A 17,302-nucleotide genomic window follows, 5' to 3' on the forward strand; every position below is an offset into this window, starting at 1 on the left:
TCATGGCTTCTGCAATGGTGGGTGGGGCTTTTCTATCTGCTTACTCTTCAGGTTCTGTTTGGTAGGCTGGCTTCTTGTGAGGTCTTGGTCTACCTGAGGACAAAGAAATTCAATCATAGACTTCTTAAGATGCTGAAGATAATGCTGTTGTGTGTTAATTCAGTCCTAAATGATGCTGGGGAGAAGCAAATCAGAAACCCAGCTGTGAAAGAATGGGTGGATGATCTTGAAGAAGCTGCCCTTGATGCTGATGATCGTTTGGATGGGATTGCAACTGATGCTTCGCAGTTCAAGTTGGAAACTGAGCAATCAAGAACTGGTACTGGTAAGGTAAGCAAGATTGTTCCCAATTGTCTGATCAATTTTTTTGATCCAGATATGGAGATCAAGATGGAGGAGATCTTTGAGAGGTTAGAAATTATTGCAAAACAAAAAGATGTTGTTGGTCTTAAAGAGGGTTTTGGTGAAAAAACAGCACCAAGAATTGCAACCACATCTTTGGTTGAAGAAACTGAGGTTTTTGGTGGAGATGGTGATAAGAAGTCCATGATCAAATGGTTGAGAGATGATGATGAGGGTAGCAAAAAGTTTGTCATTCCAATACTAGGCATGGGTGGAGTTGGCAAAACTACTCTTGCTCAATGAAGCTTACAATGATGAGAAAGTTAAGGAGCATTTTGAGCTCAAATCATGGGTTCGTGTTTCTGAAGAATTTGATATTTGTAGGGTAATGAAAACAATCCTCCAAGCATTTACTTCAAGTTCTTACGAAAACACAGACTTGGATTTGCTTCAAATCAGGTTGAAAGAGGGGCTAATGGGCAAAAAGTTCTTGACTGTTTTGGATGATGTGTGGAATGAGAATTATGTTCACCGGGTGGATATGATTAAACCTTTTAAACATGGGGCAGGGGGAAGCAAGATTATTTTAACAACGTGCAGTGGAAGTGTTGCAGGGGTTGTATGCACTGTTCAAACTCATTATCTTGAGCACTTGAGTGTTGGCCGCTGTTTGCAAAACATGCATTTAAAATGGAGATTCCAGTGCACATCCAACTTTGGAAAAACTTGGTAGAAAAGTTGCCAAGAAGTGCCATGGTTTGTTCGTAGCTGTGAAGACACTTGTAGGCCTGTTACGCTCTGAACCAGGTTCGGGAATGAGAAAGAATATCAAAGAGTGAGTTTTGGGATTTTCAGACAATGAGAGCAATATTCTTCCAGCTGTGAGGTTAAGTTACCCCTATCTATAAGAGATGTTTCGCTTTTTGTTTGATATTCCCCAGGGACTATGAATTTGAAAAGATGGAATTGATCTTGTTGTGGATGGCAGGAAATCTTCTGCGACAATCAAAAAGAAATAACGGATTGATAGAAGAAGTTGGTAGTGGGCACTTTGATCAATTAGTATCGAGGTCATTTTTCCAACCATCAAGTACAAACAAATTTTGTTTTACTATGCATGATCTTATGAATGATTTAGCAAAATCTTTATCTGGAGAATATTGTTTTACATTAGAAGATGACAACTCAGATGAAATTCTGCAGAAGAAAATTTGTTATCCAGCTGTTGCATCATTTGATTCTTTAAAGAGATCATATTCTACTTCTAAAACTACTAGTTTGCATATCTTTTTATCAATAAGGAGATTTTCATTCAGTGATTGCTACTAATCTAATGAATTAGTGAATGATGTAATCTTGAAGTTGAGCTGTTTGAGAGTATTATGGTCATATGGCAGCCATTTGAAGTTCTTACCTGAATCAATTGGCGAGCTAAAACATCTTCCTTACCTTTATCTCTCCACTTTGATTCACAGATTGCCTGAATCTGTTTCTATATTATACAATTTAACAACAGTTGAGTTATTTTGTTGTTGAGATCTCACCAAGTTGCCTTACAATATGCATCATCTTACTAATATGAGACACCTTGATATCTGTTCTTGCAACAACTTGACAGAGATGCCAAGAAAATTAAGAAAATTAAGTCTCCAAACATTGAGTACCTTCATTGTGGGAAAAGATAACGAATCCAAGATAATCGAGATAGGGGAGATTTCAAATCTTCAAGGAAAGCTTTCTCTTTGAAAGTTGCAAAATATTGCAAGTGTTGAAGACGTATTGGAAACCAAGTTGATGGACAAAAAGTATCTTGAACCGTTGAAGTTGACCTGGGATGCAGATACTGACGGTTCAAGAATGAGAGAGATGTACTTGATAAGCAGCTGCGTCATACAAACTTGAAAAAGCTTAAGATCGTTGGATATGGAGGAACATCATTTCCAAATTGGTTAGGAGATAGTTCATTCTGCAATATGGTGTCAATACGACTTTCTGAATGTAAATACTGCAACTCTTTGCCACCACTTAGACAAATTCCATCCCTCAAATCTCTTGCTATTGAAGGACTTGTTGGAGTAGTCATTGTGGGTGCTGAATTTTTCATGAACAATTCTTATGTGAGAAAGCAATTTGCATCATTGGAATTCTTAAGCTTCCGTAGGATGTTAAAAGAATGGATTTCAATCCAAGTTGAACATTATGGAGCTTTCCCTAAGCTCCAAGAACTCTGTGTATATGATTGTGACAGGCTATAATCACTATTGATATGCCTTACAACCTTCCGTCTTTAACAAAGATCAGAATCAGTGGATGTCAGAAACTAGTTTCTTCACTCCCAAAGGCTGCAGCTCTTCATGAGCTAGAGCTAAGAAAGTGTTATAAACTACAGCTGCAAGAACTACCACAGACACTGGAATCAATTAGAATTGAAGGATGTCAAGTTGTAGCATCAATGATCAAGGCAATGACGAAGAACCAAGATTCTTGCCTTCGACATCTTAATATTCGTGATGGTTTTTCCTCACTAAAATTTCCTGCAGAATGTCTTCCTTCTACGCTGACAACACTAGAAGTAGAAAGTTGTGAAGGGTTAGAATTTCCAGTGCACCATTCACTCTAGAAATCCCTTGAAAAGATTGACATATCAAATATTTGTGGTTCGCATGAATTCTTTCCCAAGCTAATGCATCTCCAGATTTTCGGGTGTAAAATTCTAGAATCTCTCATTCATAGCATCAGATGGATTACCTGCATGCAATCTGACTTATCTCTCAATACTCAGTTGCTCAAAACTGTATATGTTGCCTAAGGAAATGCCTAGTGTTCTCTCTTTGAAATACTCAAGAATTGAAGGTGGTTTCCAGATAGGGTCATTTCTTGAATGTGGTACAGTTCATGTTGAATTTGCTCAAAAAGTAGGATAAAAAATAGGGGCTATGTTCATAGCAAAAAGAAGAGAAAAGGCAGCCAATTTGCTCAAGAGTAGGAGCTTCTTGCATTTAATACGATGGGTTAGGAGGAGGCCTTCAAAAGTCATAGCCGATTTGCTCAAGAAATGTCAAAAGCTAGCTAGCTCCTGTTGGAGGTAACTATTGATATGATAGTTTTAGCATTTTAAATATATAGAGGTGTGTGTGTTCGTTTTGATTAAACATATGACATCAGGGAACAGGTGTGTATCTTCGTTTTGATTAAACATATGATTGCAGGGAACATCAAATACCATACAAGATTATCGGCATTGGCAGCAGGACCTTCTAGTTCTCCTACTTTATATGATTGCAGGGAACATCAAATACCATACAGGATTATCGGCATTGGCAGCAGGACCTTCTAGTTCTCCTACTTCCATTTTCTCCCCCCTTTGGTGATTGGTTTACCGTTCCAAGTAACTATTTATGTTGAATTTGCTTATTTGTTTAGGGATGGTTGATATTTTGATGGGTTACCCTGTATCAAGATCTTGTTGAATGATTAAGAGAATTAGAGGATCCTCTTAATTGTAATGCATGCTGAACAATTATGGAACACATGAGTTTTATGTCCTTATCAAATCCAATTCTAAGAAGCATATAAATTTTGTTAGACATTACTGTAGTCCGACTTGTGGAAATCTTCTAAACAATGTTATTTACTTTGTTGGTATACAATTAAACATTCTACAGTTGAATTCTTTTTGGGTTTATCCACGACCAAGCAAGCTTGACGCCACCAGTTAGGTACTACTGTATGAATCAGAACATGTCAACCATCCAAACGGAAAACATATATCTCCTCACGAACAACCAATTTCCAATTTATTTTTAAATTTCCAACAATCTAGTAACTGGTGAATTGACTGACAACTCATAAATTTGAGAAAAAATTTAATCATGATCCGAAAATCATTCCACCCAAATCTGGTATACACATAATCAACCATTCTTAATCTAATAGTAATATATTTATCAAATCTAAAAGGGGACCACCCCATACATTTAGCATTAACTATCACATATTTTTGTAGATGTGAATAAATAAGAAAAGATAATATTGCTATTGTAAGAGAAGAGTATGGACCATGGAATAATAAACAAAGCCTTTTCTTTCTAGCTGCCAAATTACTCGTAAGGCTTTGCATCAACAAGGATTTGACATTACAAGTCCTAGTAATTATTAAAAGACACTGAAGCTTGTTGAGGAGATAAAAGACTTATCTTCAGGATGATTTGGATTTTGCTGGTGCTGGAAGTAACTGCATCAAAACATGAGACATATCAGTAGTGGAAAAACAGATGAATTCCACTATAGTCAGAAAGAAAAAAGTATAACACTTGTTAAGGAACTTGTAAATATCACATAAACAGGGACATGTATCAGAAGTGGAAAAACAGATGAATCCACTATAGTCAGAAAGAAGAAGGCATAACACTTGTTAAGGAACATGTAAATGTAGTTATACTTCAAAAACTTTGTCAGATGGATAAAATGTAATTCTTATGTACATCAGTTGACACCACATCATGTTCATTCCAATTCAGAAACAGTCTAATGTAGTTTTCTTGTCGAATTTCTTTTTTGATTTTATTAAGCATCAATCTTCTACTTGTGTGCTTATGGATTCCTTTTTTATGCTTCAGTTAAAACAAATGCCAAAAAATGTCAAAACAGAAAGAAATGGTACTAAAGTCCATGGCAACCTGATAACAAGAGATGAGAGAGCTGACAAAACCAAAAGCTCCAGTAACACGTGGGGTAACTTTCTTAGGGGCCAACTGAAGCAGTCCGACTGCCACCACTATGTCCATGCCTGCTTTAATCAGGGCCAATGACCTCTCATTTGATTTTTTGAGTTTAGCACGGTAATCCTCATTCTGAAATTGAAAACACACATGGATAATAAAGTGAAAAATTAGATGGAGGGTAATTTCAAAAGGCATATTGTCAAAGGGGGCACTAAACATACATGATATTTATTTGTGTTCTTAAGATCTTTCTCCAACTTTTTCATCGATGCAGAAAGCCTTCCAAGCTCCCCAAGCTGATATATGAAAAAGAATACGAATACATTATTCAAAATATTCACATCATAAAAGTAAGTCTGAATTTGGAAGACACGCACCTCAACTAAAGTGGTGCAAATTGATGAACCCATCCAGCAGAAAAGAGAAATACGCCCAATCAACTCAGCACGTTCTTTGTTCTGTATAACAAATACCATTTCTAAAATTCTTTCTAAAGTAATTATTATAGCAATCATTCTAGAACAAAAAATATTGAAAAGAACACATATGTACCTTATAGATTCCTGTCCTACCAAGCCATACAACTTGATCAAGAAATAGAAAAGTTGACAGCAATGCGTTTTTGGACTGTAACAAGTATTAACTTAAGAAAGTCAAAAACAATAAATACTAGATAGTATTTAATTTAAAATAGGGCAACGAGAAAGATGGATTTCATGATTAAAATGAACAAAATAAGCGAGAAGCATATTAGCACCTTTCCCAGTAGAACAAGAGGAAGAGGTGTCCCTTGAGGAGTTGGACTTATAAGAGCATGAAGATCATTGACAAACTGCAAAACAACACAGAAACTCATTAAAAGAACCAAAATGAATAGTCTCACTAATTTGAATGTCACATTTCAATTCCCTATGCAGCTCTAAGAGTCAATCCACTTTCTTGGAAAGCGTAGAGAGGACCAAAATGCATTCGAGAGGTACCATCTTAAAACACCATCTCCTATTCTCTTATCCTCTCAAAGAACATAATAGGGACCAAGCTCCTGGATTCCTCTATATACAAAAATACGGCAAGAAAATAAAATGAAAAGGAAACAGGAGAATTATTTTCACAGCCTTATTATGCACAACAATAAAAGTTCAAACACACAACTCCCACAAACATATAAAATGGGTATTAACCTTAAAAAGGCGAAAAACTTTCCTTGCCAAGCTAGTTGATTTGTCAACATTTTGAGCAGTGCCAGATTCTCCATTACTCAAGAATTTTGAACCATATTGTATTGCCCTGCATATCTTGTCCCTGGCTTCAGCCTTATTTAGATAAAGAACAACAAGGCCAAGTTCTGCTCTAGTAGCATCCAGTGTACTCATCTCTTATACTAAACCTGGTAGACTACAAACATTAAAGGCAAACTTAATGCATAGCTCAGAGGGGCAATAAATAGCATAAGAATAAGATCAACGTTTCACATTACATAAATAGCGGAGAAAACATATTTATACAACCAGACGTGCTATATAATTGAAAAAGCAGTTACACCACAATCAACAATAATTATTAAGGCAAGAATCTGGGTTAACTCTCCAAGAGATAAAATTGCTCTCAGTTAGTGAACCAGATGTCTCTACTCATACCATTGCTTCGAAAGATAAAACAAAATTTTACAGAATTCTCGTTACATACCAAGAAGTACGGCTGATTTGGCTTAACAAAGAAATCAAACATACTAGGCTACATACGTTTGGCTTATAACCTATACTAATTTGGTGCATATCTGTCAACATGACTAAACTCATGTAAAAGAAGTCTTACAGTTTTAATAATTTTAATTTTTGTGTTTCTCTAAGTTACAAAAGAACCCATGGCGCTAAAAACAAATTCAGTAAGAGGAAATCAAGGTATTGTTTTAATCAATTTTGTTTGATAGTCTGGACTAATTATTACAGATTCTCTCATCCAATATGCTAAGCATGCTGTATGTCAAAGCATCAAAAGAAAATTTTACAGACTCCAATAAATGCAACTACTAGGACACCCAAGACAAATTTCTTCCTATGCTTTTCTTTTTCGTAGCTGTTGGTTTCTCACCCACAATATCATTGCTTTTATCAGGACAGACCATAGCAGATAACTTCCAGAAGCATTTCATACGAATAGTAATACATACAACTAGTCCTACAACTAAATTAATAGATACACAACCCAAAGAAGCAACAACTTTTTCACTATAAACCAATTCAACCAATAATAGGTTGATTTCTTTGCTAGCAAAAGCTATACTCCGTTGATCCTGGCAAGCTTATAAGCTCAAACTATCATGGGTTTCCTTAATTTAAGGAAAAAAAGGAGATTATACCACTTAAAAGCAATCAAAATAAAAATCAACGTCAATAGACGACCCATAAACATACCCAACTACCAAAATCAGAAATTTATACAACAAAAACACAAACCCAATACCAGATCCTTGAAAAACAAAAAAAGAAAAGTTTTCACACCGAGAGCGTAAAAAAATAAAGCAAAAAGACGAGGTCCGGAGTAGATCAAACACGTTGTTTGTTTTGGGTTGCTAAATCAGTGGACAAATAATCGAAGAAGATGGTTTTGAGAATTGTATACGTAGAAAGAGAGAGGGATAGAGAAAAGTACCGAAGGGAGTGCCAAGGAAATGGCCTCGAAAACCGCAAGCTCTAAAAGTTTCAGATGAGGAAGCTCAACGTCAGCTTTGTCTGTGTTTTCTATTTTTCTTTCTTTCTTTCTTTCTTTATTTCTGTTTGTATGATAGGCCGCGATAAGGGCTTGTTTGGTCCTCTTCTTTCTAAACAAACAAACAAAAATGTTTTTAATTTGATGAACTAACCAAAGCCTTGAATGCTTTCTTTAATTATTAATAATAATTATCCAACCCATACTTGTATTTTTTTCAGTTCTAAAAAATAAAAAATAAAAACGAAAAAAAAGGAAAGAAAGAAAAGGTGTTTTTACGTGAAAAAAGTATTTTAATGTTAATTTTAGATTTTTAATTTTTTGCAATATATCTTATACTCTTTCGGGTAGCATCATTTTCTTATATATTAGTTTTTTTTTTTCTTTACAGTTTATTTTATTTTTTAAACATGCTTGCAGTAGGCCGTGTGATATGAAGTACCTTTTAATGAAATTTTCAAATAAAAATCCATTTTTTGCAACAACTAAAAAAATAATATTTTGATGTTGTATGAAGATTAATTGGGTCAATGAGTTAGCATATCCGCGTTGTATTTATCATAATTTTGAACAAAATACATGTTTCTACAATAGCGTATTTGTTTTCAATTTTTTTAAGAGATACAATATTTGTCCTTTTAGGAACAGTAAAAAATGACACCCATTGTTCTTAAATAATTATTTGAATTCAAATTCTTTCACTTTTAAGTATAATATATATATATATATATATACACGTATAATACAAATTTATTGTTGTGGTAGACTATTTTTCCACAAGAATATTTTCATATTTATATAATATTTAGCATTAAAATGAAAAGTTTAAATTCACCATCTGAAATCAATTGTAGTTATCAATAATTTATAAATTATATTTATTTTAAAAAATAATTAATAAATTGTAATATTATAAACTAAAATAGCTAGACTAAAAATTATAATGAACTTAAAAATTGTTATCAACCATACCACATGAGGATTGGTAGGCTTGCTTTTTTCCCCTTTTTTTTTTATGTTTTCTGTAAATTTGGATAGGCTTACTTATAATATTAAATATATATGTATATATATCTATATATATATATATATCTATTTTTTTTTCTTTTCCTGGTTTTATATATATATATATATATATATTGCTAATATTGGGTTTTTTTTTTTTTTTTTTTTTTTTGGGGGATATCAGTGGAACTAGAAAGAAAAGAGCTGCGATCATCTTCCGTTTAATAAATATACTTTATGATGTTTTTTCATTATATATTTTTCTTTTTTAACTAAAAACATCAGATATACATAAATAATAAACAGTTATCTAAATAGTCATTTATACATGTAAGGTTGAAGAAGAAACATTGTAAAAAGAGAGATTTTATAAAAAGAAAAATTAATTTTCGGTTTTTGTTTATTTACTTTTTCTTTTTCCCTTCAAACTTGTAGTTAATTATTTGAGAAAAAAACTATTATATGTTAAAAAAAAAAAAACAATAATATTAAAACAAGAAACTGAATAAGTGAAAAACCTACTAATTACATCGTTGTTGAAAGTTTGGTATTACAAGCAGTCCCAAATGATAATATGAGTAAAGAAAAATAATTAAATTTTGTAGAAAAAGGTATTGTATCCATTGAAATGTTGAGCTTGGCTCACTAGCTCACTATCGATGCTGAATGCTGATGTATTTTTAATATTGCATGTATTTTCCTCTATTAATCTGAAGGATCATTTTTTTCTGAATAAATAACCAACAAGATAATCCTAAAAATTACAAAATTTGTACCAAATTGTTAGCTAATCATCAAAATACAACCATGAATTTAATATATATGATCCTATAAATTTAATATGCTAAATGTTACGAACATGTCATTGAATAAAAAAAAAGAACACATTATTAGAATTATTTTTCTAAAATTACAGACCAAAAAAAAAGTTAAAAAGTATAAAAAAATAAAATAAAATATTAATTATTGCCGATGTATTGACCCTTTCTTGTTAATGTCATTGACATTTACCCCAAAAAAAAAAAAAAAAAAAAAATTGCGAACAAAAAAGAAAGAGTACAAAAAATTCAAACATTAATTGCTTCAAAATGATTGGTAAGAGACTGCATACTCATTTCTAAAAGACCAAAATAAATAAAAAGCGTATGAAGAAAGCTAGAATTTCAAAATCTAAAATTACAAAATATTTTTAAAAAGGGATCCAAAAAAAAAAAAAAAAAAAAAAGAGTAAAATATTCAAAAAGGAATAGCAGGCATGTCGGAATTTCACTACTCAATACATTTGCAGAAGAAGAGGACAAGATGATGATGATGATGATGATTAATGGTGAAGAAGAGCAACAGCTAGCTGTTTGATGAAGATTATGAAAGGAAACGAGGAATTGCAGTACTTATGACAGACCACCAAACATGTGCAATGCTTTGACTGTCTTCACTTCCGACCACACAAACATCTTAAAATTCCTCATCCTATTCGCTCACCTATGCGAGAATTGACCACTCTATAAATTCCGTCATTTTGTACTCTATCTCCATTGAAGGACAGCGTCGGACATCGAGATATTTTAATCTCTCTCAGAAAGTCAAAAACTATTTTAGTAGTACAAAATCTCTTCAATTTTGGAAGGTTATACAACGAAAGATAACTTAATTTGGGGAGAGAGTATATAATACTACTAGTTGTACTTACTGCTTCCTGGTTCTCATCATCTTCATCTTCATCTGATGCTTCTCCTATTATTTCCACCATATTCTCACAAAACCCAACTCGCAACTCGACTAGGTTCTTAAGATTAGGTAGCAGATCACGCATGAACAACCTCTTTATTTTTGGACATATCCATATAGAAAACTTTCGAAGAGAGGAAAACATGTCAGGTTGGAGTAGATTTGATGATGCAGATGCACAACATATCTCTGCCCCAATCAAAGCCCTCAACTCCTTCACCTCAAAAAGGAATAATGAGTCAAGATATTGAATGAGAGGAACGCTACAGCATGAACAAACAACATGTTCCATCCCTTGACATCCATGAATCGTACACTTACTCAACTTGGTAGCATTGTGCAATGACGGAATATCACATAAACTGGCAGTATCGTTGCAGTTTCGCATTGCCAGATATTGAACATCTTTAGGGAGCACAAATGAGTCTTCTCCACATTTGCCTTTACTTATCTCGCATCCTGATAAATATACATCTCTCTCATCTCTACCATTGCTTTCACTTATCTCGCATCCTGATAAATACACATATCTCTCATTGTCAGTACATACGTCATTAAGAAAATCCGTCGCTGTCAGCTCCGTCATTTCCAACAGAAGTGCATAATTACTGGCGCCCCCATTTTCTTCTCTCCATCTTACATACGTATTAAAGCTGCTCATATCATACAGGTTCCCTTTAAATGCTTCAAACTTACTCAACTCCACTATCTCCTCACCTCTCAGACGAAGTTCAGCGTCAATTGCAAGATATTGAAGACAAGACAGTTTGGATAAAATGCCATCAGGTATCATTTTTATCAGTGTTTGTTCAAGATTGAGATATCTCAGATTCAACAGCATATCCAAACCATGGGGTACTTCTGTTATACCTGTCTTTCTAAGGTTCAGCCTCCTTAATGCCTTGAGAGTTTCTAAAGATGGTACATACTTCAATGCTTCACACCCTTCAAGCCATAACGCAATTAGATTCACCAACTCAGAAATTGATGTGGGCAGATTTATAATCCCCGTATGAGACAAATCAAGAACTCTGAGCTGAGGCATACGACTGAAAAAACAATCTGGAATGGCTTTTAGGTCGCGATTACCATTTAGCATCAGTGTTGTAAGTCTCGAACACTTTGGCGATATACTAGAAGGAATATGTGATAAGAGATTCTTCATTAAAGAAACCTTTTTAAGATCCTCTTCCCACATTTCTTCTCCTGGTATCTCTCTCAATTGTTCTCCAGCTTCTGCTAAAAATTGAAATTCAGCTCTTCCAATTTGGATGGCCATGCTTCTTACCAAATCATGCATCTTCACATACTTTTTTCCCTCGTCTTTTATTATAAAAGCTTCCAATAAGCAAACATTTTCAAGTTTGTTCAACACGGTGTGGCCCCTATCCAATTCTGCCCGCCTATTCCTCAATCCATCAACGAATCCCTCATCAATAAAATGCTCAATCAATGTTTCTCTGTCAATTTCATAGTCTTCAGGAAACAATGAGCAATATAAAAAACACTGTTGCACTTTTGGATCTTTCAACTGATCGTAGCTGTGCTTCAATACTTGAAATACCTCAGTTCCCATATCATCATTACGCTCTGCCACTGGTTCTTTCAATTTTTCCAGTGCATCTCTCCACTCAGCTATGTCTTCCACCCCTTTCATGGATCCTGCCATGGTAATAATGGCAAGAGGTAAACCACAACATTTTTCTGTGAGTGACTTTGCGATGGGTTCGATTTCAGGAGAAAGTGCTCTGCCGTGCCCAAGTATCTCAGTAAATAACTCCCAATCTTCATTCTTAGAAAGTGGCGTCACTAGGACCTTCTTTTCGCAATCCATTCTTCGACAAACCTCCAAGGACCGACTTGTTAAAATCAACTTACATCCATTTCCACCAGCAGGAATTCCCACCTTATGTAGTGGAAATGGTTGCCACACATCGTCTAAGATGAACACAAAGTTATTCATATTTTTCAAGTGCTGTGCTAGCTCCGCAGCCCTTTTCATCTCATCATCATCATTTTTTAGATTGAGCCCTCTTGTTTTTGCAATGTCATTCTGGAGTTTCTGAATACTAAAGTTCTGTGACACAGTCACCCAAACAACAGAGAAGTCTTGATGAGCAAGAAGTTCATCGTGAACATGGGTAAGCAAGGTTGTTTTTCCAACTCCCCCCATTCCCCATATGCCAATTTTTGACACGTTATTACTCCTCAACCCTTCCCATATCTCATCCTTATGTTGCTGGAATTTTTGACCAATCAATCTTGTTGTAATTAACTCAATCTGTTGGTTGCCATGTACGTCAAGTGTAAGCCCATCAGGAAATTGACCTTGGTGAATGAGTTCTCTCACTTCTTCTGTTAATCTTGCTATTTTCGGTTCCTGTAGCAAATGTGAAGAAAGCCAGCTACTTTCACGAACTTGTTGCTCCATCACCTCCACTTCATTCTTTATGCTTGCAACATTTGTCAACCAATTTTCAACTACTTTCCTGCGTTTTTTCAACGATAAGCCTTCTGCATATTCGAGCTCTGCCTTGACGTCTTCTTCTCTATCCTTTAAATGGTCGCATTTCCTTTTTAGGTTCGTCATCTTTTCATGAATGCCCTCATAATTTATTAGTCCTTCTGCAACCTTCGTCACAATCTCCATGCCTAACAAAATTAATACATGAAAATAACCATATGTGCTTGAAGACACAAAGCAACAATCCAAAATATTCTACAATTCATACAGACACATATTGTTTGTGCGTAGCATAGAAATGTTTAGTTCAAACAAATCAATAATTAAGGAAAAAAAATATTTTTATCCCAAAAAAAAAAAAAAAAAAAAAACACTTACTAAGACACATTTTTATGGTGAATAAGCATCACGGCTAAGGCCAATTAAACATCCACTATAGAATAAGACACATTTTTATGGTGAATAAGCCATAAAGAAAATCAAACGAGTCTTCACCAAATGTTTCATCTGGTCAAATTAGAAGCTCCTCACATTAATATTAACGTTTAACAAAAATATTGGTTCATAATGATAATAATTTATTGTACTTGCAGTGAATTAATCAACATGAAAAGGCAAATTAAAATGAGATATCTCATCAAGGATGAAAATAAAAAGGAGCAAATATATATACACATCTAGAATTTATAAAGTTACAATCCAAACTGGCTGATTAACCAAAAAAGAAAAAAAATCCAAACTAACTAGCAGATATATATGTATATATATATATATATATATCCACGCATGCATAATTATTTAATTAGTAACTAGAGTTTAATACACTATACTATGTCTATATATATATATATATATCTATTTAATTTATTCAGAAAAACAAATATATATATATATATATATATATCAATTTAATTATTTTTCTGTTTATTTTGTATTTTGTTTAAAGTAGGACTTAGCATTATTATATTCATTTAGCCATTTTGTAATAAGGAACTATTTTTTTGTTATTGCTTTTACTAGTTAATTTGTTTAACACTTTTTTTTTATGGAAAAGTCATTTCTCTCGAAATCATCATGAGTTTGAGTTAAAAAAAAAAAAAAAAAAGAAGGTACCAACTCCAATATATATATATATATATATATATATATATATATATATATAAGAAGAAAATAGCATGTCCCCAAAAAAAAAAATAAATAAATAAAATAAAAAATAGTCCCTAGTGTTGAAACATAATTCGAGACGAATTTTGAAGATATTCTCCTAATACGTTGATATCGAGGTATCCCTGTCAATTACCAAAAATAGATATGGCTGTCAAAGATTGATTTTTTTTTTTTTTTTTTGGTTTTTTTAGTGAAACTATGCAAGTTTTTGTGAGAGATTATAAGGTTTTCTTTAAGCTTGAGTATGTAATCTGGTGTACTGGTTTATAATGATCAATAAGAGCAAGAATTCTATGGCTGAGCTCGCGAGGATATGGGCCTAGTTTTGCCAAACCTCGTTAAAACTAGTTTTTGACATATGTTCCATAATTTTTTTCTTATATATATGTATTATTTTAAGTAAAGTCGTTACTGAATTGTGATATAATATCATAATAGTTCATCTCCTACATTTTTTACTAAAATTTTATGAAACTAATACTATAAAGACACATATATTTAAATCCCTTTTTTTTTTTTTTTTTTAAACATAATCGAAGATGAAATGCAATAGAAATTAAGTGCATGTATTAATGTATATATATGTAGTTCACGGTGATGTACATATATATAAAAATGACCCCCTTTTTTTGTATTTTAACAAAAAAAAGAAGAATAAAATAAAATAATAAAGATACATGAGATCTGCACAAACCAAATGCCTTATAAAAATGTAGTAATAATAGAAGCTAGCTAAGAGGACCTTACCTGAACAACCTCGATCCAGTGATTATTCTTAATGGATCTTTTATTTATTTATAAACTATGCATGCTAGAAAATAATCAGGTTAATTCTTAAAAAAAAAAAAAAAAAAAAAAAAAAGGAAAAGAAGAGAATGAAAGAAAATACGAGACGGAGTGTAACTTACTAAATGGATGATTTCTCTTAATAAATGGGAAAGCCAAAGAGGAATTCCAATTTCCAGATCTGATAGGTGAAGGAGGTAGCAATTGGAAAGTGGGTTTTGCATCAAAGCATCTAAATTAAAATTTTTAGGTAGTCTTCGGAATCAAAAGGCAATGTCAATGTGAAGGACAAAGGTAAAGTTCTCAGAAAACTCAAAAAGCACCAAAAGGGTATCCAATGTGCCATAAAGGAACATAAAGAAGAACAACAAATTGGGCCAAGTCCAAGCGTAAGTTGGATTGGTTGAGTTGCCCTTGCTGCACCGTGTTACTTTTAGCTAGTGAATTCTTTGCCAAATTTCTTTACTTTTTAGGGGCTTTTTTATTTAAAAAAAAAAAAAAAGTAAAGAACTATTCTCTACATTTTTAAGATAGAATATATTAATGATATTTCGGTTTCAATAAAATCATAATGTATTTTAGTGCCTACATGCAAAAAAAAAAAAATATATATATATATATATATATATGTATTTTAATGTCTGTTTGAAGTGTAAAACATGATTGAGGCATAAAACTATTGGTGTGAAAATACTGTAGGGGTTCAAGCAAAAAGATAATACTGTAAGGGTTGTTGACTCCAAGTAGTGCCATCCATTTTCTTATGTTTTTATGGTCTAACCACAATAGCATTTGAGATAATAAATTTTAGTTATTTTTTTCCTCTTTTTTCCACTTGGCTCTAAGCCTTTAATGCATAAGATTTCTTGGCAGCATTGTTTGTTTACTAGGATTAGAATCTGTTTGTTTGCCAATAATTTGTACGAAAATGCGGAGAAGAATGTTTGAAATCCAACTTCAATAAAAGGAAAATAGATAATAAATAAAAACTACCATGGGAATGAAAATGAAAAGGAAATTATTTACTTTTAATTTCTTTTTTTTTCAATATTTTTTTGTGAAAAAAATAAACTCAAAAACAAATATGTTTCCATGTAGAGGTTATTTCGATGCAGTCATAAGTCCATATCAATCTTTAACTTTATATGGATCCTAATACGAGTAACACAAAGATCTACAACTACTAACAAATTGAATAGGAACGTAGGATTCCAATTTGACTTAGAACAATTTCCATATCACAAAACAAATATATGTAAATCTTATATAGATGGTTTTGTGTACAACGTATAGCATCTAGCATTTGCTAGGTATTTGAAAATACTTAATTAAATTCATAGCAAAACTACTGGAACTACTAGAAATTCGCGACTAATTCTACAATGTGGGCACATACTACAGTAGTAGACTTCATTTATACCTGGCAATTCGGGTTGGTGGGTCGTGTTCGTGTCAACCCGTTTAATAATCGTGTCAAAAATGCCTAACCCAAACACGACCCATTTATTAATCGTGTCAGGTACCTAAAACACTAACCCGACCTATTTATAAACAGGTCAACACGACACGACCCGTTTAACACAATTATTTTAACGGGTCGTGTTGACCTATTAACCCGTTAACCTGAAATTGACCTATTAACTCGAAAATTAACCTATTAACCCGTTAACCCGAAAATTAACCTATTAATCCGAATTTTTTTTTTATTTTTATGTTTTTGTTTTATTAAAGATGTATTTTTTGTTTTTAAAAAATTAGTAATAGAAAATTATTTTTATAAAATTTTTAATTTATAATATTTTTTAGTTATTAAATATTATATTAGTGATAAAATATTAATTTAAAATTAAATTTAAATGGGTTGTAATAGGTATATAATCGTGTCGGGTTGAAACTGACACGTTTAATAAATGGGTCGTAACGGGTCAATTTCGAGTTAAACAGGTCAACCTAAAAATGACACGATTAATAATCGTGTTAAACGGGTTGATCCGATTATGACCCAAATCCATTTATAATAAACCCAAACCCATTTATTCCGTGTCGTTTTCGAGTCGTGTCGCCGTGTCATGATCCAAATTGCCAGGTCTAACTTCATTTTAGTTAAGAACTAATTAATAGACTAGTAAATTTTCGATAGAGTATGTCCAATATCAGCATTTCTAGGCAATAAATACCTGAGGGTAGCTCTTAGAACATACCCTCTTGAGCAAATTAATTTGACATAATGAATGCAATTTCATCTAGCAGAAGACAAAGTTAAACCCCTATAGTTAAATTATTTAATCTTAAAAATGCCTACCAAAGCAGGATGAGAAGGGGACAGAACCATATTATAGTAGAAAATATATATTTATTTTGCACCGAAAATATAAAA

General features: G+C 32.9%; 3 protein-coding genes across 5 annotated transcripts; 1 reads left to right on the forward strand and 2 right to left on the reverse strand.

Annotated features, from left to right (window-relative positions):
• Positions 1-4,579, forward strand: LOC107433408 (putative disease resistance RPP13-like protein 1). Its single transcript, XM_060815664.1, has 2 exons — positions 1-3,427; positions 3,508-4,579. The coding sequence occupies exon 1, from the start codon at positions 130-132 to the stop codon at positions 643-645; it is 516 nt and encodes a 171-aa protein (XP_060671647.1). The 5' UTR covers positions 1-129; the 3' UTR covers positions 646-3,427; positions 3,508-4,579.
• LOC107433427 (peroxisomal membrane protein 11C) lies at positions 4,352-7,893 on the reverse strand. 3 transcript variants are annotated; one of them, XM_016044715.4, is made up of 8 exons: positions 7,719-7,893; positions 6,248-6,453; positions 5,824-5,898; positions 5,619-5,693; positions 5,444-5,524; positions 5,288-5,362; positions 5,022-5,195; positions 4,352-4,576 (listed from the first exon to the last, which is right to left on the reverse strand). In XM_016044715.4, exons 2-8 carry the CDS (start codon positions 6,437-6,439, stop codon positions 4,541-4,543), a joined length of 708 nt encoding a protein of 235 aa, XP_015900201.2. In that variant the 5' UTR covers positions 6,440-6,453; positions 7,719-7,893; the 3' UTR covers positions 4,352-4,540. The 3 variants fall into 3 exon arrangements, with proteins under 3 accessions (XP_015900201.2, XP_015900200.2, XP_024922779.2); XM_016044714.4 differs by having other exon boundaries at positions 6,248-6,461; positions 7,719-7,891; XM_025067011.3 differs by lacking the exon at positions 7,719-7,893 and adding an exon at positions 7,568-7,709 and having other exon boundaries at positions 6,248-6,461.
• Positions 7,894-9,729: 1,836 nt separating this feature from the next.
• On the reverse strand, positions 9,730-15,279 carry LOC132803057 (probable disease resistance protein At4g27220). Its single transcript, XM_060815237.1, has 2 exons — positions 15,048-15,279; positions 9,730-13,160 (listed from the first exon to the last, which is right to left on the reverse strand). Exon 2 carries the CDS (start codon positions 13,156-13,158, stop codon positions 10,246-10,248), a length of 2,913 nt encoding a protein of 970 aa, XP_060671220.1. The 5' UTR covers positions 13,159-13,160; positions 15,048-15,279; the 3' UTR covers positions 9,730-10,245.
• Between the last annotated feature and the right edge of the window lie 2,023 nt (positions 15,280-17,302).

This window comes from Ziziphus jujuba, chromosome 3 (assembly GCF_031755915.1).
Source record: "Ziziphus jujuba cultivar Dongzao chromosome 3, ASM3175591v1".
NCBI classification, from domain to species: Eukaryota; Viridiplantae; Streptophyta; class Magnoliopsida; order Rosales; family Rhamnaceae; genus Ziziphus; species Ziziphus jujuba.